We start from the raw sequence: 24,342 nt of genomic DNA, 5'->3' as shown, positions 1-24,342 counted from the left end.
GGTGTGGGCAAGAGGAGACGGCCCGCTGGGCACCCACCCAGTGCAGGTGGCAGACGATGGAGAAAAGTGCCTGGGGCTTCCCTGCCCAGCAGCTGCTCCTCACATTCCATGCTGTCCCCAGGTCATTGCTGCCTGCCTGCCTGCTGCTGTCCTGCCCAGAGGGGAAAGCAATGCAGCCATCGGGGGACCAAGGATAAGAGAGGCCCTCAAGCACCTTGTGCTCTGCTGGGATGGAGCAAAGATCATCCTGTCATCTCTGGAGGCCTCTAGCAGCAGAGAAGCCCAAAGAGCAGCCGTGAGCACTTTCCCCAGGAACGCGACACCTTGGCAGAGGTCGGCTGTGAAACTAAGCTTTTATATATATATTTTATATAAAGCAGCAGTGTCCTTAAAACGTCTGCGAGAGCTCTTCATGTCTTGAATGAATGGGAGGGGGGGGTGGGCAGTGACCTCCAGGGCTACGAGGGTGTCAGTGACAGTGCTGGCAGTAGGAACAGGCATTGAGGCAGCTCTGTGCCTTGTCCCCACCATGGGGGAGGCTGGCATGTCCCCAGCTGTCCCCAACAGCTTCATGCCAGGTCCTTGCTTCATCCTCGTTTCAGACTGTCCCTCCAAGGAGCCTTTTGGGAGCACTCCTGTAGCTCCAGCCATGCAGCCCCAGTTGTCCTTCCCCTTCCCCTGGGGCCAGGGGCTGAGCTCCCCACCAGGGCACTGCCCATGGCCCCAGTGGGCACAGGGCTCTCAGACTGCCAGCCTGGGCAGTCCTGCAGTAGCACCTCTGCCAGCCCCGGTGAGGGATGCACAGCCTCGGCATCGACACCATCCTCCAGCCCATTTCTCCAGGACTAAAGCTGCAACGGAGACCCACAGATGAGGCATGCAAAAGAGCAGCAGCAGCAGCAGCAGCAGCGAGGCTTGAGTCTGCCAAGTCCCTTGAGGCTGCCAAAAGGCTGCAAGGAGAAGAAAGGCAGGGCGCACAGGGCACCCCCCTTTCCCCAGTCCAAGTGCTCCCCACCAGCAATGGGCCCCTCCTGAGCTTTGCTGGGGACTGGCACCCAGGGCCTGTGGGGATCCTGGCAGAGCGGAGACGTGCCTGGCACAGTAAGGCTGCTGGGCATGGGGTTCACAGCGGGAGGAACGGCTGAGGAGAGACTCTGCAACTTGCTGACGTCGTCCTGCTGATGGCATGGATGCAGGGCTGTCTTCTGCTGAGAAGTCGCTTGTGCTTTGGCCCTGCACCTGCAGCTTTGGAGAACGGGAAGCTCCACTTGGCATGATCCCTCCTTCCCACCCCCTGGGCAGGCCACCTGGGGTCAGGGTGGGCTACTGAAAAACGTGGGCTTGCTCTTTCCTCCTGTCTGGGCTGCTGGCTGCAGCAGCCTGTCATCTCCTGATCTTCCCCCCTTGCTTCACTTTGGTTCTGTGTGACTGGGCTCCAACAGGTCTGGACCTCGGACCTGTGAAGCTGCTGAGCCAGCTCAGGATGGGGTCTCATTCCAGTTGCCCACCCTAGACCTAATCCCGGTCCCGAACCCGCCTTGGCGATCAAGTTCCGTGCTGCCTCTGGCTGGGATGAAGTCAGCTTTCCTCCTGGCAGCTACCACTTTGTACCACAGTTTGGCTACCACTGAGTATTGGCTGGTACGCCAGTCCCGAGAGACTCTGGCAGGCGGCAGAAATGGGCTGACAGGAACTGCATGAAACCCAACAGGGCCAAGCGCCGAGTCCTGCACTTTGGGAGGAACAAGCCCAGCAGGTCATGGGAGGGAGAGGAGGATAGAGCGCCTGAAGAGAGATGTATGGCAGGAGGACGGAGAACTGCTCTGGCAGGAGCTGAGAGAACAGCTGGCTCTTGTGAAGGAAAGTAAGGAAGATGAAGGCGGTGACGTAGCAGCGCCAAGGTGCCCGCAGGGCTCCGGAGCTGTGGAACTGCACCAGGGGTCTCTGCCCGGAGCTGCTGGTACACACGGCTGGGCTGTGTATCCGGGCTCCGAGAGACAAGTACGAGCTCCTCTGCCCAGCGCAGTGTCTCTGGCTGCCCCGCGGCCGCAGCCCGGGCCTTCGTACCCACAGGGGCCGGGCCCGGGTGGGCTCCAGGGGTCCCTGCCCAGCCCCCCCGCCCCGCGGCGCGGTGACCGGCAGCGCGGGCTGCTGAGCCGGCCAGGCCCGGCGGCGCGGCGCAGCGGCGGCGGGACCCAGCGGCGTCTCACCGCGGCGCCGGTGACGGCAATCGGCCCCCGCTCTATCGGCCCCGGCCTCCGGGCCCGGGCCCGCCGCCAACCGCCAACCGCCACCCGCGCAGCGCAACGGCCGCAGCGGGCGCGCCCAGGGCGCTGCCAGGCGACGGCGGCGGGCGCGCGGCTCCGCGCATGCGCGGTGGCTCCGCTGCGGGCGGGCTGGGGCCGCGTGAGCCCGGGAGCGGGCCCGGGGCGGCGGCGCCGAGCGGGCGGGGCCCGGCCCCCAGCGACCCCGGCCCCCGGCGACCCCGGCCCCCAGCGACCCCGGCCCCGAGCAGCGCGGCGCCGCCCGCCTCCGTGCGACGCGCCGGTGAGAAACGGGGCTCGTCCCCAGCGCCCCGGCTGCGGCGGCCTGCAGCCGCCCCGGCTCCTCAGCCAGAGCCGGGCTCGGGCCCGGGCCCCTCCCTGCCCCGCGTCCGGGCCCCGCTCCCCAGAGCCCCTCGCTGGGCACCGCTGATCGGTGTTTGCCCAGCCCGGCACCGGGGTGCTGCCTCCACCCCCGACTGGTGCCAGCTCCGGGTCCCTCACCCCAAAGTGCCCCCAGTCCTGAGCCCCCCCGGGCACCAGCACAGGTTCAGAGGCCATCCCCAGGGCTCCGAACACCCCCTGCCGCACACCAGCACCGAGGCCGGGACCCCGACCACAGAGTGGCGGGGGGGCAGGGACCTGACCTGGCCTTGCCCAGCCTGCACGGGACCCAGGACCCCTCCCCAGCCTGACCTTGGGTGAGGGACCGCCCTCAGTCCTGAGCTAGTCAGGGACATTCCCCACTCCCTGCCACATGGCAGGAGGTCACAGCCACCTTTCCCAACCCCAGCTCAGCCCAAAGCCAAGGACATCCCTGCCCTGTCCCCAGCCCGGCACCGGCGCAGCGATACCCCCTTCCCCGAGACGCTGCCCTGCTGTGGACCCTCTGCCCCCCTGGACAAGATCAGCACCACATCAGTGGTGTCCCGGACCAGGCCAGTGATGTTCACCAGCAGCGGAGCACGCCTCTCCCCAAAGCAGGACTGGACCGCGGTCCTCTGCCAAGCCTGTGCTGTCCCTCCAGGCCGGGTGGGATTAGACCATGCAGGGGCAGTACCCTGCCACCCTCTCCTGAGCTGGGGCTGGGTCCAGCTCCCCGTCTTCCCCCAGGCTGGGGAAAACTGGGGCAGTAGCCACCATCTCCTCCCCAAGCTAAGAGTGAACCTCAACAAGGTGCCTGTGGACCCTGCCACCAGCTCATGGGTGCAACCACACCTCAGTCATTAGCATCCGCTCCCACCCCCGCAGGCATGTTTTCCCCTTCCTGGACCCAGAGCCTTGCCTTTAGGTCAGACTGATCCTAAGGAGCTCGCATGGGATCAGTGCCAATGCTGAAGTGGCTCCAGGCAGAAGCTGGCTGTCCTCATGGCCAAGCAAGGGTCCCCCACAATCACCTAAGGGCTTCCCTCAGACAGCCCCTGCCCCCTGCCCTCCTCCCTCCAGGAAGCAAACAGGGGCTGAGCCCCTCAGCTCTGTACTGCAGCAGTAACCAGCCCCGGGCTGTACTCCCAGCTCCAGAAAGGGAACCCTGGACCCTGTTTTCCCTCAGGGTGGCTGTCCCAGCCTTTCCTGTCTTCTTTCTGTATCTGTGGGGTCCTCCTAGCCTGGGACAAAACCTACTGAGGGGAAAAAAGAGCAAAGTTTGCTGTGCTGAACTGACAGTCTGGGCTGGTATCCCAGATCCAAGAGCACCTCCGAGCATTAGGAAGATGGTGTGGTATAAAATGTTCTGTCTTTTACCCTCTTCTGCCCAGGGAGGCCCTTAGAGAAGATGCAGAGCTGAAGATGGCTGAGGAGGAGGAAGAACAGAGAATGAGCCACCAGCAGATTGAGGAGAGCAGGCAGGTACGCCAGTAGGACAGGAAGGTCCTCTTGTGACCTCTAGACATTTGGCTTTACCCTTCTTTTAGTTTTGTGCAGTGCTTAGTGGCATGAAGCAGCATTTATGTGAGAAGCAGGAGGGACAGAAACTTCTCAGGACTGGGTAGAGCGTGATTCTTGGGCTGGATCCTGAGGATGTGATTTCGCTGTGACAAACAGCCCATGGACTGGAAGGATCTGGGACTGATGCTGTGCATACATACCCCTAGCCCCATCCACATGCACAGGGGATGCAAAACAAGAAGGTGCTCTGAGCCCTTTCCTCTTGATGCTGGGGCTTTCCAGGGGAGGGAGGACCCATGGGTGCATTGGGGTCCTTGCAGTGCTTACCAGTCCTGCCGTAGCATTGGAAGACAGGGCTTATAGATCCACACAGGCACCTCTGCATGAGGATAGGAACCAGAGCCTGGACATGCATAGCAAGAGTTCCTCCAGTATCCTTCTCTCCAGAGGTCAGGTCTCTGGATGTGAGATGTTTATCACCTGCTTCACAGAGGCTGGCCAAGCTGCTCTTTGATGGCACGCAGATGGTGACAAATATCCAGGTGACTGCTGACTTGAGGGAAACACAGAGGAGAGCAGAGGAGGCAGAGCTGAAGCTGCAGAGGTAAGAGACTGTACAGTGGGGAGGAGCAGTGTAGATATTGGTGTGGCTTTCTGAGGACATCCTAGTGCTGGTCATCCAGGAACACTTAGAAGTTGGGGCTAAGCTGAATTTATGTTCACAAGGAAAATTCAGGCAAAGAAAGAGCCTCCAGGCCCCACCTACCACAGCTGAATCTTATCAGAGCTCTGCAGGTCAAGGCTGGTAGGCTGGTTGCTTCCCCAGGTGGCACTGCAGTACTGTGGATGTCTGGTTACTGATCTCATCCAGACTCATCACATCTTCAGTTCCAAAGTGTGAGAAATGCAGCTGGTTCTTAGCTTTTTACCAGGAGCCTATGCCGTGTATACCCATGGTCTCCTTGCTCCAGAAACATAGGCACAGCTGCCCTCGCATTTGGCTTTCCTAGCAGGTTTCCTGAGCCTGGAGATGAGACCATGGTGGAGAATGTGCTACTTGTGCTGAGAGGTGGCTCAGTAAATGGCCTGTTTACAGAGCTTGCCCTCTAGTCCTGGAGATAGGGGTAGTTATTGGCTATATCGTGGGAATGCACCGGGACAGCCCCATCAGGCTGTGTGTGAGGAGTGGGAAGAACGTGAGGCTGTGCTAATTTGAGAAATTGGATATGAAGGTCTTTGCAGTCAGAGTGGTGAGATGCTGGGTGAGGGGCCCCAGATGTAGAGATCTTCCTCCTTGGAGATACCGGGCACGCGCCTGGACAAGGCCCTATGCAACCTGCTCTGACATTGAAATTAATCCTGCTGTGACGAGGAGCCGGAGATTACCCAAAACTGTTTCAGCCTCGATTATTCTTTGACCCTCTCTGTGTGCCTTCCTGCTCCCCCAGAGGAGCTGGGCAGTCGCCAAGGGGGGACTAGCTTTTTCAGCCCTGTCCCCAGGACTCGGAGATCCGCTAGGAAACACCGAGTCCTTGCTTAATCCCTTTAGAGGGCACTGTAAGAACAGTTTCTGGGAGGCTGGCTGCATCAGGTTGCATGTCCCTTGCTCGGCTGGGATTCCCACTGGGAATCTCCTTAAGGAACCAGGTGCTGTGTCCAGGACCTGCCTGTAGAGCAGATTTTGGGGTGGCAAAGGTGGTGGCCGCTGTTCAGCCTGAGCCGAGGGCCATCTCCAGAGCATGTTGGATGGTTTGGGAGAGGAAACAGTTTTGTAATATGGAACGCCAGCTCTTCAGTGCCCTTTGGCTTTAGGTGGAGTACAGTCTCCGGCCACGTTGGCTTCCAAGTCTAGATGTAGCTGGGAGGCTGCTGGGCAACACGTGTCCATCACCTTTTGCCCAGAGCCAGCTCGTGTGGCAGAAGGACTAGTGCTCTTTGCAAAGGTGACTGCTGCTTGAGCTGAGCTCTTCAGTCTTTTCTCCTCCAGCCAAGCGGTTGTTAGATCACTGGGCGAGGGCAAAGCTGGGGAAATACCTGCCTGAGGAGGAGGGCCTGCAGAATGCCGGCTCTGCCCTTGTTTGATGCTCTAACAGCACTTGCAAAAAAGCTGCTGTCCCACTGGTATCGTGATGCCACTTTGAATTCACATTGGGTTGTGCAGGAAAGTGCTCCTGCAAGCATGAGGCACTGTACCATGCATGAAGCACTTGCTGCCCTGCCCCAACTCCCCATCTGCCATGTGCTCCTTACTGCCTGCAGGGTAGAGAAGCTGGAGAATGAAGCAGAGTCTAGCAGATGCAAGTTTGAGGAGATCACCTCCAGGTGGGCCTCGGCCAAGGAGATGACAATCCCGCAGGAGCTGTGGCAGCTGCTGAACCAACAGCAGCAGCAGTGCACGCTGCTTCTGGAGGAGAAGAACAAGCTCATCGGCAAACTGCAGCAGGTAGTGTAGGGACAACTGGGAAGGATGGGGGGTTTCAACTTCTGGAGGATGCTGTTCTAAAGCAACAGGCACCCCTCTGTCTGGCTTTTCAGTCATCCCTCTGTCTGGATCTTCAGTCCACCAGTACGCAGTACGTGGTAGGGATCTGTGTAGTCACAGTTGGTCTGGGTCAAAACATTCTTAACAATGTATACACATATCTTAAGGCAAGTGCCAAGAGGATGGGGTCAGGTTCTTTTCAGAGGCGCCCAGTGATAAGATAAGGGGCAACGGGCACAAACTGCAGCACAGGGAGCTCCGTGGGGAGAGCAGGAAAAACTTCTTTCCCTTGAGGGTGCCAGAGCACGGGGACAGGCTGCCCAGAGAGGCTGCGCAGTCTCCTTCTCTGAAGATAATCAGAACCCACCCAGACTCGATCATGTGCAACCTGCTGTAGGAGAACCTGCTTTAGCAGAGGGTTGGACTAGATCAGGGGTCCTCAAACTACAGCCTGCGGGCCGGATACGCCCCCCCAGGGTCCTCAATCCGGCCCCCGGTGTTTACAGAAACACACCCCCCCCGCCCTGGGGGTTGGGGGGGAAACCAAGCAGCCGCAGATGGCTTCCTGCCACTTCATCCGTGCGCCGGACCCCTGATTAAAAAGTTTGAGGACCCCTGGACTAGATGATCTGCAGAGGTCCCTTCCAACCCTAACCATTATGTTGTTTGGTGGAAACTGTGCCAGGAGCTGCAGTGCCAGTGTCCCAGTGTGGAAGATGAGATCGGGTGTCCTGGCACCAGTGTGCAAGGATGGGCACACGGGACACTGGTAGTAGTGAGACAAACTGGCAGGTACCAGATTGCACAGTAATAAAAAAAAGGAAAATGAGCAGGGTGTGTGTGGTGTTTTTGTATGTAGAGGGAAGAAAACCTTCCCCACAGCAGGTTACTTGACCCCCAGAGAGAGAGTGGTGTGTCTGCAGGCATGTCACCTCTCACTCCATCTCACTAGTACCTTTTGGCAGTGATGATCTGTCTCTCCTCCCATCTTGCCTCCTAACTACCTCTTGACTTTCTGGCTCTTTGGTCTCATCACCTCTTTGGAAAAGGCTGCATCTGGGTCTTACCCTTTCAGTTAGCTCCTGAGGATTCCTGGTCAAATACTTGTCTCTGATTTCAACATCTGCTCTCTTCCTCCAGGAACTGAAAACCAAGGATGAGCAATACATGCAGGCCATTAAGAAGCAGTCGGATGATATCCACCTGCTTTTGGAGAGAATGGAGGAACAGATCAGGATCATGCTGAAAACTTATCGTCACAAACTCCTGCAGATTGAGGTAGCCAGTTCATATGGTGGAGGAAAAGTCCAATGAGAGAACTTGCAGCCGCTTACCTCTCCATATGTATGGCATAAAGGCCTCAGGCCCATTGCACTGGCTGGATTGACTGCTGTCCAGAGCCGCAGGGCTGATGTCTTGGTCAGTGAGGCTGAAATCCAGCCGAGCAAGAGCACTGAATGGTGCTGAGTGCTGAAGGGCTGGTTTATACTGTGCTGTGAATGAGTGTGGTTCAGTGCAGAGCAACTTGGTGGCATGTGAAAGCTGTTGCTGCTTGATGGCTGGTTATGGGTCTCTCTAAAAGCCAGAAGGGAGCACTGTGTTTCTTTAACCTTACCTTCTGCAGAGCACAGAGTTCCACCTTGCAGATCAAACGTGTATTTGTTGCTGAGTGAGGGCATCTCTCCCCATTTAATGTCTCCTAAGGTGAAATCAGGTGGCTGGCTGACCAAGCTCCACTGATTACCCTTAGGCAATGATTTCCAGTGAACTCGCAGAGCTACCCCAGCACCCAGACCATCCCTCCCAGCTCTGGGTGGCCGATAGCAGCAGGCCCCACGGGGTCGCAGTGTGAAATCTCTGCCAGTGGGGTTGTGACACTGAGAAGAGAGATCAGGCCAGTGTGTGTTTGACATGATGGTGAAGGGCTCTGTCTCCTTCACAGAAAGCTTTTGAGCTTGAACGGCGAGAGCTGCTGGACAGCAACAGGAGGAAGTGGGAGGAAGCCATCCAGGCCTGCAAGGCACAGGAGGTAAGGTCCATGTGAGATGTAGAATCATTTAGGTTAGAGAAGACCTCTAAGATCATCAAGCCCAACTGTTAACCCAGCAGTGCCAAGCCCACCAGTAACCATGTCCCTAAATGCCATGTCTACACGTCTTTTAAATCCCTCCAGGGATGGTGGTTCCACCACCTCCCTGGGCAGCCTGTGCCAGTGCTGGACAACCCTGTTGGTGAAGCAACTTTTTCTGACCTCCTGTCTAAATTTCCCCTGGCACAACTTGAGGCTGTTTCCTCTTGTCCTTTCTCTTGTTACCTGGGAGAAGAGACCGACCCCCACCTCACTACAACCTCCTTTCAGGTAGCTGTAGAGGGCGAGAAAGTCTCCCCTGAGCTGCCTTTTCCTCAGACTAAAGAACCCTGATTCCCACAGCCGGTACTCATCAGACCTGTGTTCCAGACCCTTCACCAGCTTTGTTGCAGTTCTCCAGCACCTCAGCGTCTGTCGCAGTGAGGGCCCAGGAGCCGTGCTGCTCTCCAGCTCTGGGCTGCCTTGAAAAACATGCAAGCATGCAGGCAGCTGGTTCCTCAGGAGTGTTGGGAGGCAAAAGGGTAGTTTTTCAGCCTGTTCTGCAAGGGAATTATCCGTGCATGAGCTTTCTTTGGGCTAGCCAAAGGAGCTGTGATCACAGGAGGAAGCTGTCACCATTGATGGGTGATGTTCTCCTTTTGCCTGTAGCTGGAATACCTGCATGCCCGTGTGAAGAAGGTGGAAGAGTTTGAGAAACAGCTGAATCAGCTGCAGGTACAGGATGAGGAGGAATATAACAGCATGAAGATGCAGCTGGAGAATGACGTGCAGGTACAGAAAAGGCTGGTGTGTGCCATGTGGGGAGGCAGTGGATCAGATCTCCATGGGATTTTCTGCGTGTAGCTGGCTCTGTGGAGCAGCTAGAGGGTATGAAAGCTGCAGCTGGTCCCTGGTCACCTCAGCTCTTCAGCATGCACAGTCCAGCCCTGTGTCAACAGAGTGATGGAGCTGTTCTCTCCTCTCCATGGGTCCTGTACCACAGTGTCCATCTGTCTTTGGCTCTCAGAGGTCTGTAGCACATGAACTGTAGCTCTAGGACGTATGAAGCACCTGGGAGGGTCAAGGTGTTTGCTTCTGGCATCATGATTGATAGGATTGGATAGTGTGAATGTCCTGACACCACATCATTTCAGATCTGGTTCAGAACCCAGTTTCCTCCTTTGTCAGGGTCTTGGCCTAGGAAGTGTGAGCTTTTTCCTCTGACATCTATCCCCAGACCCATGATTTCTCTATGGATCATAAAGACCACTTGGTGTGAGAATTATCATGAGTTTGCCCTTACTGAGCTGGGAGGACATGTAGTGGAAGAGCACAGCCCTGGCACAGAGCTGGCTGAACAACCACCAAGGGCTCTCACAGCAGATCCAAACCTCATAGCCACGACTTCCCTGAGTTACAGATACCTTTGTAGTGCACTGCATTCTCTGCAAGCAGCGGTGCCAACAAAGCAGTGCATCTGTGGCGCTCTGTAATCCTCCTGGTCCCCTGGATGACAGCCCTGGGGTTGGCCCTGGGCTGGCAGGTTTGGTTTTCCCCAGCATCATTTAGCCTCCTCATCTCAGCAGAGAGCCCCGCTGCCACTGACACCTTCCCCGCTAGTTGTTGTGTGTTGTTTCCTGGGCTGCATGGTGGGAACAGGACATTTTGCATTTGGACTTTAGTAAGATTCATTGTTTGTCCCATGGGATGTCCTTCTAGGAAGCCCAGGGAAATACAGGCTAGCATTGCTCTCTAGAAGTTTTTGCACAACTGTGGGTGAAATACTACTGTTGCAAGGTCCCTGTCAGCCTGAAAGGGCATGTCCAGGGGGACAGTTCTGACTCTGTGGTTTCTTCACCTTCGTCTGGATAACCTGGAAGGTGACACAGAGTATGTGACTTTCCAGATGGCTCTGAGCCATTGGAGGGGGGAGGCAGCAGCGTGCTGGAGATCAAGGTTCACAGACAGGAATGCAGAGCTGTTGTGAAAACACACTCGCTGCCTTTAGCTGTAGTTGTGGGAAGGTTTATATGTAACGCAGACATGGTGATTACTCCTCTCTATCTCTGTGTCCTTGTCCAGGTTTGGCAGCGTGCTTGGGAACAGGGAAGAAGGTCTAGAACAAACCAAGCAGACAAATGACTGCTAAGAAAAGATTAAAAGGCTGGGATTGCTTAGACCAGGGAACAGATTTCTGTAGGGAGGTGACGAGTCTACAAACATGTACAATTCTGTATGATGTGGGAGGAGGATGACTTGTTCTTTGTGTCCACTGTAGATGCAAGAAAAAATCATGGAGCTGAGTTTTGGTAGGAAAGATTTAAATTGGCATTCAGATTTAGGGTTCACATTTCAAGCTAGCGGTGGCAGGGACTTGCTTGGTCGTTAGCTTGAGTGACTGTGCCCTTAGTTTGTTGCTCTGTGACACAGGGTTTTAGGAACACCTTGAATCAAAATCTGCTGGGACTGATTTGGTGAAGTTTTCCCTCTGTGGGGCAGAGGGATGAATCAGATGTCCTCCTGGTTCCCTTTAGCACTGCAGTTGCACAACTCTAGAGCACAGACTTCACCCTTCCAGTTCAGGGAGAGTAAGAAAAAAGAATCTGGAAATACCTCTTTTCCTGACTGACCTGTGATATCATTCTCCTGAGGTATCCCTGGAGCAGGAGCTTAGCCAAGACCTTAACGATGAAGTCTACAGTTTGGGGGTTATTGAGTACTCCCCGGTTTTACTAGACGGGAATCAGCATTTTAAGCACAGGGTTTGAGCCATGGCTTTCCTCCATCTGCTTTAAGAAGGTCCCTTGGCCCTGCTGGGATTTATCTGCATCTTTTCTTCAGCTGAGCTTTGATCTTAGCCAGGTGGGACTGCTTCTGGGTGTCTTCCCAGGTGGTTTGTACACTCTCTGTTGTACATAGGGCTACCTAGGAGAGCTCTGAGCCAGCTAACTCAGGTGCCAGTGTCTTCCCCACTTCTAGCCTACAGCTCAGGGCTCTTTACCTGCCCCCAAAGATCCCCGTGGCCTGAGAGCAATCCTGAGCCCCTGACAGAGACCCCACTGGCTCTCTCTGCTGTGCAGATTCCTGTGAACAATCAAGCCTGTAGCTGCTGGTGTAATTTGGGGCCATGCAGCATCGTAATGCCAATCACTTCCTATCACAGAAGAAATCTTTATAGGCCTCACCAGCAAAGCACTGTGTTATGAGTTTTTGTCGGTATCAGGTTTCTGCCTCCTTTTGCACATGGAAAACACTTACACTAATGAATTAAACCATAGGGCCCGGGAAGTGGCTTCTCCTTTCCCTCAGCCGTCAAGCACATGGTATGCTGGGAAGCTGGCAGATGTCTCCATTGCAAATGCCTCCTCCATTGCAGCTGCGGAGCAAAGGAGAGAACTCTCTGCCTCTGCTGTCCCGCAGGCTACGCAGCAAGATGCTGCCATCACAAATGCTTCGGTTATTTGTTTTGTCTGCTTTCTTTAAGAGCTGGAGTTGGTGTGGTCACTCTATGTGTCCCTTCCTCCAGCTCACCAGATAACTTCTGAGCCTCTTGGTTAATTCACAGATGTGCAATTCCTAAAACTGACATGAAAATCAGCAGCTATGTTGAGGAGAGAGGCCAAAATTAGTGCCCCACTGGGTGAAAGTTGGGTACAACTTTGGTCTGTTCTCCCTTGCCCAGACATGACCCTGTAGCATGCACCAATGGACAACATCTCCGTTGCTCACCCATGAGTGATGCCATGTGGCCAGGGGTTAGCTGTGAAAATGTGCATGGAGAGATGGGGTTTGGAGATGCAGGATCAGTAGGATCCGGGCTTCAGTGTGGCCTTTGCTCAAAGCAGGGCTTGTTTTCCTGTTTTTTGAAATGCCAGAACCTGGAGAAGCAGCTCCAGCAGATGAGAGCCGTCTATCAGCTGAAGCAGGAGAAGCTGGAGTACAGCCTTCAAGTGCTTAAGAAGCGGGACAAGGAGAACACCATCATCACATGTCAGCAGAAGAGGAAGCTCAACCGGTAAAAACTCATCCTCGGAAGATGGGCTCTGCCTTACTTGCCATCACCACCCATACGTTGTTCTTTGTGGAGCTCATCACCTAGAGCAGGCCAGCGAGCTGTGTCCCAACCCATCCCTGGACAGGGCCATCGCCAGAGCACTTTGAAGAGGCTGGACATGGCCAAGCAGTGCCAGCTGCATCAGGGTTGATCGGGCCCTGGCACTGAGGAGTCACTAGTAGATAAGCAGCCCCAAGTGCCAAAGCCTTCATGCATGCTGGGTATGCCTGAAGGTGGCTCTTTGGGAGTACCCAGCTTTGCTGTCCTTCCTCAGGCTCCACAGCTTGCTCAATAACCTGAGAACAAAACTGGCCAAACAAGAGAAGCAGTTCAGAGAGGAGAACCAGAGCCTGGCAGCCAACTGCGAGCACATCACAGGGCAGTGCAAGGAGGTGCAGAGGAGGATGAGGTGGGGTGTGCACGGGCATCTGCCCACGATGAGGCCTCGGAGCACCTAAGTGAGGTGCAGGGGGAGCTGGCTTGTCATTTTGAGTCATGGAGCCTACTTCCATGGACCATCTCCCTTCTGCACAGGCACTTTGCTGTCCGTGATGCTGAGAAGTTCACAGAGGTCTGGCTTATGAACGAGGAGGAAGCCAAAGGGCTGATGCGGAAAGCCCTCAATGCGGATCGCATCATTCACACCCAGCAGCTGGGGCTGCCCTGGGAAGAGCCTTGTTACTGGTTCCTGAATAATGTCGGCCCCCTTGGGCATTACGAGGAGAAGAGGTTGGCAACGAAGCTGGCTGCAGAGGTCCTGACAGGTGGGATGCACAGCCCTTGCCACACTTTTGGCACTGGGAGACCCTCACCTTCCTCCATAACAGCCCCGCCTGTCACTCCTTCCCTTGCCATTGCAAGGTGGGACCTTAGAGGGATGACACTGCGAGCCCAGGCAGGGGCTGTCCCCAGCCCTGAGCTGGCTCATGCCAAGCCAGCTTGGGGTTCTTTGCACTGTCCTTTGCCCAGTGCTCCCAGTTCCAAACAAGCTGACCAAGAGCCAGCACGTGTCCCGAGATCCTGGGGGTGCTTTGCAGGTTGCAGGGAACAATTATGGTTGCCCTGCTGACCCCTGCAGCAATGTGACGGGGGAGCACAGCCTGCAGAGCACAGTTTAAGCACAAAGGCATTTGCTCACCCTTCGTGTTTCAGGAAGCAGCTCTGGGGGACAAGAGGAGGAAGGGAGAGAGAAGGGGAGGGAAGAAGTGGACAGCGGAAAAGGAGAAACAGAAAACACAGTGAAGGCTGAGGGTAGAGTCACACCTCCGCGAAATATTTCCAAGAAGACTGCCAAGAGGATCCTGGAGCTCGTGAGCGACGAATGGGTGCGTGACGATGTAGCACATGCTTTGATCAGGGAGCAGGCATACTGTGCCCTGGTGATTCCAGCTTGCAGTGGATCTCTTCCAAGCTCTGTGTCTTGGGGTGAAGGCTCCTGCTGCTCCGCCCAGCAGCCTGTTGTCAGAGAGCTGCCCCAGGGGCTGTGAGAGGATCCCCAAGTCTTTCCACTGTGCGTGGCACATATATAATGCTAATAAAAGGTATTGGCAGGCATGGCCCCAATGTCCCCATCCGCAGCTCCCCAGGCTAGAATAAGCACAGGCAAACCTGCTGCATCTAATGCTCCAGGCTATTCCTCATCTCCGGGGACAGTCAGCAAGAGCTTCAGGTCATGATGTCCTTTTGGCATCACCGTGTTGACAACTGTGATCTTCTCTGTCTGCTGGGTGGCTCTTCCAGCCTCATGGTGCCCAGCTGCTGCCCCTCCATAGCACGGTGTGGGCAGGGACAGAGACGCTCGCTATTTCTCTGCACTCTCTTCTCTGCATGTCTCCCAAGGGTTTCCTCATCAAAGGCAAGCAGCTGAGGCCCCTGCACGCGCTGGGGAGGCATGAGCGTGCCCTTGTGAAGCTCGACTCCATCTTTGCGGTGAGTTGTGGCTTGGCCCAGCAGGGGCTGCAGGAAAGGCTGGTGGTCACGAGGGAAAGCTTTCCGCCCCATGTCCATGCAGTGTAGGACTGAACCACCCCAGAGAAGTGCAGTTGAGCTGCTGGGGGGGAGACTAGGGCAGCAAGGGAAGGGGAGCATTGCCAGAGGGTGTGAAGCACTGTGGCCAGATGCTTCTCAGCTCAAGGCCATCCTGCTGATGAATTAACATCCCCAGGGCCTGTCCAGCCTGTTCTCAGACTCTCCGAGCCACAGATACCCCCGGCTGTCCCACGTGAACCACTTCTTTCCACCTGCTCCTGCCTTGCATGGCATCGCTAGAGAGGCACCCTCTACTCCTGAGAAATGCTCTTCATTTCACTCGCCCTCCCGTGATGTCTTTGGGGGACACTAACATGGTTCCTCTGCTCTCCAGGCCCTCGAGATTGACAGTGAGGATGACCTGTACCAGCTGATGGATTTTTTCCTGAAGTACAAAACCCAGAAGGTGGCTGTCAGCCAGGTGGGACCAGCAGGCACAGCGGTGGAGACAGCCTAGCAGAGGTCGAGGGAAGGGGTAGTAGAACATCTGCTGAACAGCTGGGGAGGGCAGAGAGGGGGACCAGTGCGTTGGCCCTGAAATGTTTCCCTGTGACCAGAAAATGGAGGTGAGCATGCCAGGGCTGAGGGGTTGTAATCTACTTCTGTCAGGGCTGAACAGAGGCTCTTGCACATTAATTTTTGCTTCAGCTGCCTAAATTTGCCAAGGGACAAGGCTGCAGGCAGCTGGAAGCTCCCAAGGGGAAGGTAGCTCCTGGGGAGGAGGAGGGGATGGAAGGCACAGTGCCCAGCTTGCTGGCCTTCCCTCCAGAGCCGGGGCAGTCCAGGTGGAGAAGATGTCACGGATCCGGCTAAGGACAGAGAGGACGGTGAATCTGGTGCCCAGAGGGACGAGCTCAAATCCCCTTGGAGTTTGCTGGGCTCCCTTCCGTCTGTGTACATCCACACTGATGACGTCCTAAAGATCCTGAAAGCATTTGTGCAGGATTTTGACAAGCTGAGGTAGGACTAGGGGCAGAGTGGGGCAGTTGTCCCTGGGAGGGGGCCAGGCTGGGTCACAGAGGAGGTTTGCAGGTGTGCAGGTGGCTGCCCTGGCTGGAGCGAGAGCTTCCCCTGCCTGCCCTGCAAGATTACAGAGGGGTGAGGAGGGCAAGGGGGTACAGACAGCGCCTGAGCGAGGGATGGCTGGTGACAGCCAGGCAGGAGATGACCAGCAGCCCAGGGAGGGAAGCAAAGCCATGGGGCAGGCAGGTACCAGCTGTGGGGTTGTGGTCATCGGTGTGATGATGGCAATGGTGCTCAGTGCAGCTGAGGGGTACGGGGCTGTTTGTCAGCCCTGAAGAGCTGAGGCCCAGGGCTTTGTTCTCTGTCCCCCAGGGAGGACGGATCGGTAAAGGAGGTGCCACAGGTCCGGGACAGCTCCAAGGATGGGGAGTACTGGGAAGCCCTGGCACATGTTATCCCTGAGCCAACACTGAAGCTGTGGGATGCGCTGGCAGTGGCGCTGGAGGAATACTAGTGAGTGACTGGCAGTGCTGTTGGGGACAGGGCAGGCTGGTGGCATGGCTGGGGGAACCAAGTGGCCATGTCAACCCTCTGCCCTCCTTGCCCAGTGAGGTGCTCATGCGCAGGGCCAGCCTGCTCGCTGAAGCAGCTGTCCTGCGGCAGCAGAACTCGGAGCTGTGCCTGCTGCTGGAGGAGTACGTCAGCGCCGGGGTGAGTGGCAGCATCCTCCTCCCCTGGGCTCTGGGGACACCCCGCCATGTGTGCCCCACGCAGAGGTCTCAGACACGGGAGCCACTGCCTGGCACCCATTGCTGGCAGGCTCAGGGTGCTTCTCCCCGCAGGTGAAGAGCAAGTTGCGCTCCCCTCCCACACAGCAGATGGACCTGAAGCTGTCCTGCCCCAAGGAAGTGCGGTGAGTGCCCAGGGCCAGGGCATGGCTTTGCTCTGCTCTGAGCTGAAGCTATGGCTGGAACCAGGGCATCCCGACAGGCACTAATAAACCCTTCCCAAACCTGGGCTGTCAGCGTGTGTGTGGCCTGCCAGGGGCAGCCGTCTTGGCCCTGAAGGTGCTGGGGAGCTGCAGCCAAGCGCCCCCCCCCCAACCCAGGGGACTCGTGGTGCTGGAGGAAAGCACTTCCTCATGAAGCAAAGCCATGTGCTCCGAGTCCTCCCTTCCCTCGCGAAGCCAGTCCGGACCCTCCACCTCCCGCAGCTCAGCATCCCCACCACCTGTAGGTGTCCTGGCTTTGGGAGAGCCCTGGTTTTACACCTTATTCCCCACTTTTCCTTTTGTTGCCCCAGAATCTTTTCTTCCCTCAGATTCCTCCCAAACAAAACCAACACGCTTCCAATTCCTTTTCCCTCATTGTTCCCAGTACTGCTACATCTGCATGCACCTAAACTCTTTGTTCCTAAGGCAATAGCAGCCCGAAGCCATGCTACTGGCACAACTCTCGCCAGGAGGGCCGTGTTACATCCCTGACTCCCTTCCACTGCTCTGGGTCACACCTGTTGTATCTCATTCCCAGTACAGGCTTCCTGGCCAGCCTGACTCCCCGGCCTCACACAGGCGCCACTTGAGTGATTTCTCATACCAGAGCAGGGTAACACGGGTTGGTTTTTTGCTCGCTGCTTCTCTGGGCCCCTGAATAATTTTGATTTTTCTCCTGGTTCCCACCAGGGGATTCAGCCAGCTGGGAGGGCTGGCGATCCTGTGGAACGGCTTGCTGGCTGTAAGCCGGGGTGCAGCAGGATCCACAGGGCAGAAATGCAAACCAAAACGCCAGGATTGAGAGGGTGGCAGGCAGGGAAAGGGTTTCGGGGCAGGGAGGGCGGGGACGGGCACACTGCCTGGGACAGGGGCTCCCGGGACTGCCGAGGCATCGGCTCCCGGAGCTGGGGGATGCCCAGGAGCACCGTTCCCGGCAGACGGGAGCCAGCAGCATCCAGCTCCCGCAGGGGAAGGGGAGCAGGCGGCTGTCAGCGGTCCCAGCCCCACGGCGGGGGTCGGGAGGGCCCTAAACCCCCCGCCCCACGGGCCGGGGGGTGGGGAGATGCCCCCAGGAGCAGCGGGAGGGCTGGAGCCGGGCGGCCAGAGCCACCGCAGCGGCGGCGGTGGGCGGGGCCGAGCCCGGCCGAGGCCCCGCCCCCCAACTCGCCCCGCCCCGCCCCAACGGCCGCCGCGGCCTCCGTCAGCACCGGACGAGGCGCGGCCGCAGGACGCTGCAGATGCCGCCCCGGGTCCCTCGCCGCCAGGGCCGCCAGCCGGCCCCGGCCAGGTAGGGCCCTGCCCGCTCCCCCGGGGCACGGGGCGCGCAGCGTGGAGCGGGCACTGGAGCAGCGCCCAGCGTGGGGCACCGGGACTGCCCCGGGCGGGGAGTCCGTGCAGCCGAGCAGAGCCCCGAGGATGGGGGTCTCGGCCCTAGAGCCGAGGGAGAGGCGCGGGGATCCCGGTCCGGAGCAGAGCCTGGGGGTGGGGGTCCGGGGGAGAGCCGCGGGGGTTCCGGTTCGGGAGCGGAGGGAGAGCCGCGGGGGTCCCGGGTCTGGGGGCAGGAGCAGAGCCCTGGGGGTGGGGGTCCGGGGGAGAACAGCGGGGGTCTCGGTCCGGAGAAGAGCCCTGGGGGGGTGGTGTCCGCGGGGAGGCACGGGGGTCCTGGGGCTGGGGCAGAGCTGCGGGGGTTCCAGTCCGGAGCAGAGCCCTGGGGGTGGGGGTCCCGGCCGCAGGGGAGAGCCTTGGGGGTCCCGGTCCGGGGCCCAGAGCAGAGTCCTGGGGTGGGAGTCCGGGGAAGAGCCGCGGGGGTCCCGGCCGCAGGGGAGAGCCTTGGGGGTCCCGGTCCGGGGCCCGGAGCAGAGTCCTGGGGTGGGGTTCCAGGCCAGGCAGGGGCCGCCCCCAAGCTGGGGGTCCAGGCGGCGGGACAAACCCCATGCGGGGTCTGGCTGATTCCCTGGGGGCTGGAGCCCACCCACCCTTGGCAGCAGCCAGTGACCCGGGACCGGGTCAGGCATGGGGGCGCCAACCTGGGGAGGGGGCTGCGGGGGGAGTCACGGGCAGGGAACCGACTGCATCAGGAACGGGGCTGTTTCTGCAGCTCGGGCTCCCAGACAGCCCTGCTCTGGTCTCCCTCTCTCCATCCCTTCTCCCCCAGCGCCATGGAGAATGGAGCCAGCAGCCTGGTGACCTCATCCTCCACGGCCACCTTCAAGGAAGAACTGCTGTGCCCCATTTGCTATGAGCCTTTCCGGGAAGCCGTGACACTTCCCTGTGGCCACAACTTCTGCAAGGATTGTGTGAGCCGTTCCTGGGAGCACCGGCACCACCTGTGCCCTGTTTGCAAGGAGACCTCCTACGACAATGACCTTCGCGTCAACCACACGCTCAACAATCTGGTGGAGATGGTCCTCCAGGAGGAAGAGCAACAGCAAGGTCCGGTGGCCGCCCTCTGTCCCCTGCATCAGAAAGAAGCCACGTTCTTCTGCCTGGAGGATAAGGAGCTGGCGTGCTGTGTCTGCCAGAGCTGCAGGCAGCATGAAGGGCACAAGATGCGGCCGGTGCAGGAGGTGGCGGCCAACTGCAGGGTGAGGGATGCTCCAGAAAAGGGAGGGGGACCACTAGCACGGAGAGGCAGCCCAGCATCTGGAGGTGTGCAGCTGGCGCACGCCCTGCCACAAACTTGCCGGCACACGGCTCTGGCTCGTGCGTGGCGTGCTTGTACCCGCCGGTGTGCCAGGAGGAAGGGTGAAGCCACCACGCTGCGAGGGTGGGTCCCCGCGGCTTTGCTGGCCCATGCTCTCCCTGGCTACTAATTACCCAGTGCCACCCTGTCCCCTGGGACATGGCGGTTTGCCCTGTGGGAAACGGGAACAGGGGGATGCTCCAAGGGGTTTAGAGAGTGGCCCCATCCCCACATTTCCTTGGCTTGTTCCTTCTCAGCTGGGCTCCATCCAGCCACGCTGGTTCTTAGAGCAGCACCTCGTGGCTGGGAGCATGGTTGGGATGGGGGTTGCACAATTCCCCCGGCCAGGGAGGGATGTGGGATGGGGAGGCAGCCCTGAGCCCTGCGGGGGCAGGATGGGTCATGGCTGTGTGAGGAGGAGGAGGAGACTGGCTCTGTCCGGCAGCTGGGCAGGGTGCCAGGATCTTCTGTGTTTCCCGGCCAGGAAAGCAGCGTGGCTGCTCTGACTCAGCCTGCAGGGATGAGCCAGATTTCAAATGTCGCGGGGCAGGCACTGGGCAGCTGTTTGGCAAGGCTTGGCAGGGTGGCAGGGTACCCCCCATGCTGAGCCTCCCTGGGTGTGGGCCGGTGGCTGCTGGCAGCACCGAGGCAGGCAGGAACTTGAAGGTGCGTCACTAAAAGGGCTTCAAAACAGAGAGGAGGATTCACCGCAGAGGAAAGCTCCTCTGCCTCACTGCTTAGGGCTCCGTGCAGCGCCAGCAGACCTTGGCTGCAGGAGAGGAAGGGGTGGGCTGAGCAAGGATCCTGCTTAACCTCGCCCTGCTGGCTTTGGGGCTCCTGTCTTTCCACGCTGGAAACGCTGGGCGTAGGCTTGGGGAGGCTCTGAAGGTGTCTCATCCCTGCAGGCCAAGATGAAGAACATGGAGACCTCCCTGCGGGATAAGGCGAGGGATTTTGGAGCCGTGCATCGGTCCTACGAGGCCATCTTGGGACACAACGAGGTGCGTGATCCATCCTGCCAGGGACACAATGGGCCTGATCCTGACACATGTGTGTGCAGGTGTGCAAACTCATGCATGTGCCCTGGGCAGGGGGCAGGAATTCAGCTGGCTCCGGGACGGAGCCTGGGCTGCTCCATCCCTGGGTGAGGAGGATGGTGCTGAGGGGAGGAAGGACTCAGATAGGGAATCGAGGACTGGCATGATGGGACTGTGCCTGCCGTGGATTTTGGGAGGGCAGCATGGTCCCCGTGGGTGCCCAGCAAGTCCCTGAGCACTGGAGCTGGTTGGAGGGCTCCAGAGGAGCGTTTAGGGGGAGGGCAGGGGCAGCCCAGGGCAGCTGGGGGCTCCAGAAGGAGGTGGTGACAACCCCACGCGGGGCAGGTGGAAGCGGTGCGGCTGGAGGCGCGGATCAAGAGGGAGTTTGAGAAGCTGCACGAGTTTCTGCGGGGCGAGGAGAGGGCACTGCTGGCCCGGCTGCAGGAGGAGTCATGGCACAAGCGCAGCTTCATCGAGGACAAGATGAACCAACTGACGGAGGAGAGCCGAGCCCTCCTCGACGAAGCCCACCGGCTTGAGGCAGACCTCGAGGGGGATGACTGCACCTTGCTCCTGGTAAAGCCCTGCTGGGGTTCTGCCCTGTGCCCTGCAGGGTGTCACTCTTGCTGTGGCACCCTCCTGCCTCTGCTGGGGTGCGAGCAGGGTGCTGGGTAATCCTTTTTGCAAGCCCCTGTGAGCCCTTACAAGTGGAGGGTCTGATTCTTGGTCTCTCCTTCTCTTCCAGAGTCACAAGACCCGCAAGCACAGGTAAGTCCCAGTCCCCACTGCGTCCCCTGCCCAGTGACACAGGGTGCTCAGGGTGGCTGAGTCTCCACATCCCCTCCCTGGGGCTGAACGGGGTCTTCTGCCTGGCTGAAGGTAGTCAGGTCTCTGCCCCGGGTGAGTGCCTGTACCCATGTCCCCTCCAGGTCTGGGTGCTCTGGCAGAAGAAGGTGCTCGGCTCCCCAAGGCCAGGCAGCACCCCTGGGTGCCTCTAAGTGGGATAGGGAGGGCACACACGCAGACACAAAGCAGTGTTTCAGGTCTTGGGGGAAGCATTAAAACCCTGATGGTCAAGATTTGGTGCTGGGACCCTCCTGGGGTGATTCACCACCCTCCTGGGGTGAGAGCAAAGTTTGGCAGATGTGGGGTGCTGGTGGGGAAGCTCCTGCCGAAACACAGGGTGCCAGGAGACCCAGCCCGGTCCCTTCCTCCATCCTTGACCCATCTCCATTCTCTGGCCCTGCCCTAGGATTGCCTGCACGGCTGAGGAGCCGGAGGCTGTGCCTTTGGGGATGCTGCTTGATGTTTCCAAGTACCTGGGCTCTCTGCAGTACAATGTTTGGAAGAAAATGCTGGACATCATCACCGTAGGTGAGGTGCTGCGTACTCCCTGCAAAGGGTGGTTGTCCCCGGGCTAAAGCAGCCTTTGCCTGCAGCAGCCCCAGGGGTGGTGGATGCTGGAGAGGAGCGTGGAGTAGCCATGCCCACAGCTGATGGCCCTGGGGAGTGGGGTTGGAGAGCAAAAAGGGTACTTTGGGGCACTTGCACCCCAAAAGGGAAGCCTTGGAAGGTGCATGTCTGCATGGTGAGCTGGGTTAGGGGTGGGTGGATGGATGGATACCTGCAAGGCTGTGTTCCCCCCATAAGCTCTTTCCTGCAGCCAGCTGGCTCCTAACACACGTGTTCCCACCACAGTCCCCTTCAGCTTCGACCCCAATTCTGCAGCGGGATGGCTCTCGGTGTCCGAGGACCTCACCAGCATCACCAATGGGGGCTACGAGCTGCGGGTGGAGAACCCTGACCGCTTCACCTCGGCCCCCTGCGTCCTGGGCTCCTGTGGCTTCTCCACCGGCTTCCACACCTGGGAGGTGGACCTGGGCAGCATCATGAACTGGCGGGTGGGGGTGGCCCAGTGGCGTGGTGGCACCCACTGGACCTTCCACCACGATGCTCGCTCCGGCTTCTGGTACATCTACCACCTGCCTGGGAAGGATGGCGAGATGTGCCGAGCATCCAACGCAGCACGTTCAGAGGCAGCACCAGGCAACGTGAGACGAATCCGGGTGGAGCTGGACTGCGATGAAGGGGAGCTCTCCTTCTACGATGCCGACCGCAAGACCCACATCTACACGTTCCATGAGAAGTTCAGTGGCACTGTCTTCCCCTACTTCTACGTGGGAGGTACACCCGTGGGGATGCCGCCTGAGGCGCTCCGCATCTGTCCTCTCCAGGTCCGCATCTGCGAGGATGTCCCTGTCTAGTAGCCACCATCTCCTGCTGCCAGCACCTCTTCTGCCTGCCTTTGGGGTTCTCCAGGTGCTTTTTCATCTTTCCTCAGGAAAAAGAAAAAAAAAGAAAAAAGGGAAGAAAGAAAGAATATGTGTATTTTCTGCCTCTTTTTAAAAATTCGTTAATAAAGATTTTGTATTTCTGGTATAGCACTGCATCTCTCTGTGCCCAAGTCCTTTCTCTGTGCCAAGCTCCTTTCGTGACCCTCTCCACCATGCATCAAAGCTGGGAAGGCTTCAGGAAGAAGGTATCTCCCTGCTGGGGGTGCTGTAAATAGTAAATTAAACCATCTGGGGCCTTTTCAAGCTTTTACAAGTGCTGCAGCTTGCAGTGCTCCAAGTTTCCCTGCTGTGGGCGAAGTGGGGGACAGTGGCCCTTGCCCCGGCACCTTGGGACAGGAAAATCCCATGCTCCTTGGCTGGATGCAGACAGAAGCATGTGTTCCCCCTCGACAAGAACAACCTTTCCCGGGGACACCCTTGAGAGTAATGACCCATTTCCTCTGGCCCTTCTCCCCGTGACTTCACCTCCCTGAGGGGCTTTTCCATAAATCCCTAGCTCTGGGAGTCAGGTGATGATGTGTTGCTGGTATTTGGAGGTGGAAGAGGCTTAGAGGTGGGATGGGGGGGGAGACAAAAAGCACTCTCTGCACCCCTGTGCTGGGTCTGGCCTGGCATTCATTGTGTCAAAAAGGCTTTTCCCCCCCCCTCTGGTGAGCCCTTGGGCTTTAAAGGTCCTGCCCTGGGGAAAGGGAGGGTGCCCAGCCGGCCTCGGCCGATTCCCAGGGGCAGCCTGGCTGGCGGGGACCTTGCTGGCAGGATTGCTGACATTAATGAGTGGTTTCCATGGTTTCTCATAATTTGCATAGGATGCTCCTTAGGAACAAGATCTGGTGACTGAAAAACAAGAGAGAGATGTTGGAGGCGTGCAGTGTGGGGGCGACCCCGGGGGTCCTCTGCCTGCCTGACGTTGCCTGATGTTACCTGTTTCCAACTGAGCATCCCTGGGTACAGGAAAGGAGGAAAATGGGCACGAGCATCCCATCTCCTTCCCTTACACCATACCCAAGCACAGCCCGAAGCCCCCAAAAAAGCTGGCACTGCCTGGAAATCTGGTGTCCCAAGGGCAATTTAGGCACAAGTAAGGCATTATATGGGAGCAATAAAGAGCCGGTGAACCAATGTGAGTTGCTGGGGCTGGAGCAGGATGAGGCGTTTCTCTTTGTCAGGCCCAAAGGCAGCATTTCCCTCCCATGGCTGTGAGTGCCAGCGCAGGTGCCTGGCCTACAAACGGCAATGCAGGTTACACAAAGCATCACTTTGGATGGCGCAACTGAAACATTTTGCCTTTTTTCCAAAGCATTTGGTGAAAAATCGGTTTGCAGGAAACAATGTGACTTCAGGAACTGGTTGGCTCCTTAAGACTCTGTATTTTTTAGTGTAATAAATGGTACCTGCATCTTCCCCTGAGCTTAATTTCATTCCCACAGAGGTAAAGAAACGGCTTGAAGTGGAAACCTCAAAGCCTGCAGCAATGATTGATGTCTCCCTGGGACTGAGTGTTTCCTCACGCACACAGAGGGCAAATTTAGCAAAA

At 58.0% G+C, this 24,342-nt stretch overlaps 2 protein-coding genes across 4 annotated transcripts; both read left to right on the top strand.

The window, feature by feature from the left end:
• The first annotated feature begins 399 nt into the window (after positions 1-399).
• DRC1 (dynein regulatory complex subunit 1) lies at positions 400-16,760 on the top strand. Of its 3 annotated transcripts, none has more exons than XM_080388626.1 (17): positions 400-1,864; positions 4,019-4,109; positions 4,640-4,752; positions 6,408-6,591; positions 7,771-7,908; positions 8,573-8,659; positions 9,368-9,490; positions 12,574-12,713; positions 13,027-13,161; positions 13,287-13,516; positions 13,905-14,077; positions 14,592-14,681; positions 15,115-15,201; positions 15,550-15,740; positions 16,116-16,256; positions 16,352-16,454; positions 16,586-16,760. In XM_080388626.1, the coding sequence occupies exons 1-17, from the start codon at positions 1,698-1,700 to the stop codon at positions 16,658-16,660; spliced, it is 2,268 nt and encodes a 755-aa protein (XP_080244752.1). In that variant the 5' UTR covers positions 400-1,697; the 3' UTR covers positions 16,661-16,760. The 3 variants fall into 3 exon arrangements, with proteins under 3 accessions (XP_080244752.1, XP_080244751.1, XP_080244750.1); XM_080388624.1 differs by having other exon boundaries at positions 1,746-2,962; XM_080388625.1 differs by lacking the exon at positions 13,027-13,161 and having other exon boundaries at positions 1,744-2,962.
• Positions 16,761-16,861: 101 nt separating this feature from the next.
• On the top strand, positions 16,862-22,903 carry TRIM35 (tripartite motif containing 35). Its single transcript, XM_080388627.1, has 7 exons — positions 16,862-18,022; positions 18,890-19,319; positions 20,323-20,418; positions 20,800-21,030; positions 21,200-21,222; positions 21,707-21,828; positions 22,153-22,903. The coding sequence occupies exons 1-7, from the start codon at positions 17,973-17,975 to the stop codon at positions 22,716-22,718; spliced, it is 1,518 nt and encodes a 505-aa protein (XP_080244753.1). The 5' UTR covers positions 16,862-17,972; the 3' UTR covers positions 22,719-22,903.
• The last annotated feature ends 1,439 nt before the right edge of the window (positions 22,904-24,342 follow it).

This window comes from Falco punctatus, assembly GCF_963210335.1.
Source record: "Falco punctatus genome assembly, chromosome: 5".
Taxonomy (NCBI): domain Eukaryota; kingdom Metazoa; phylum Chordata; class Aves; order Falconiformes; family Falconidae; genus Falco; species Falco punctatus.
This window is presented reverse-complemented; position numbering and strand designations above follow the sequence as displayed.

Bases quoted from the DNA above. Each gene is read 5' to 3' on its own strand.
- DRC1 (XM_080388624.1), top strand. From the start codon at position 2,370: ATGCGCGGTGGCTCCGCTGCGGGCGGGCTGGGGCCGCGTGAGCCCGGG. The intron at 4,753-6,407 runs GTAAGAGACTGT...TACTGCCTGCAG, and splicing joins GCAGAGCTGAAGCTGCAGAG to GGTAGAGAAGCTGGAGAATG. The intron at 15,741-16,115 runs GTAGGACTAGGG...TCTGTCCCCCAG, and splicing joins CAGGATTTTGACAAGCTGAG to GGAGGACGGATCGGTAAAGG.
- TRIM35 (XM_080388627.1), top strand. From the start codon at position 17,973: ATGCCGCCCCGGGTCCCTCGCCGCCAGGGCCGCCAGCCGGCCCCGGCC. The intron at 18,023-18,889 runs GTAGGGCCCTGC...CTTCTCCCCCAG, and splicing joins CGCCAGCCGGCCCCGGCCAG to CGCCATGGAGAATGGAGCCA. The intron at 21,829-22,152 runs GTGAGGTGCTGC...TTCCCACCACAG, and splicing joins GCTGGACATCATCACCGTAG to TCCCCTTCAGCTTCGACCCC.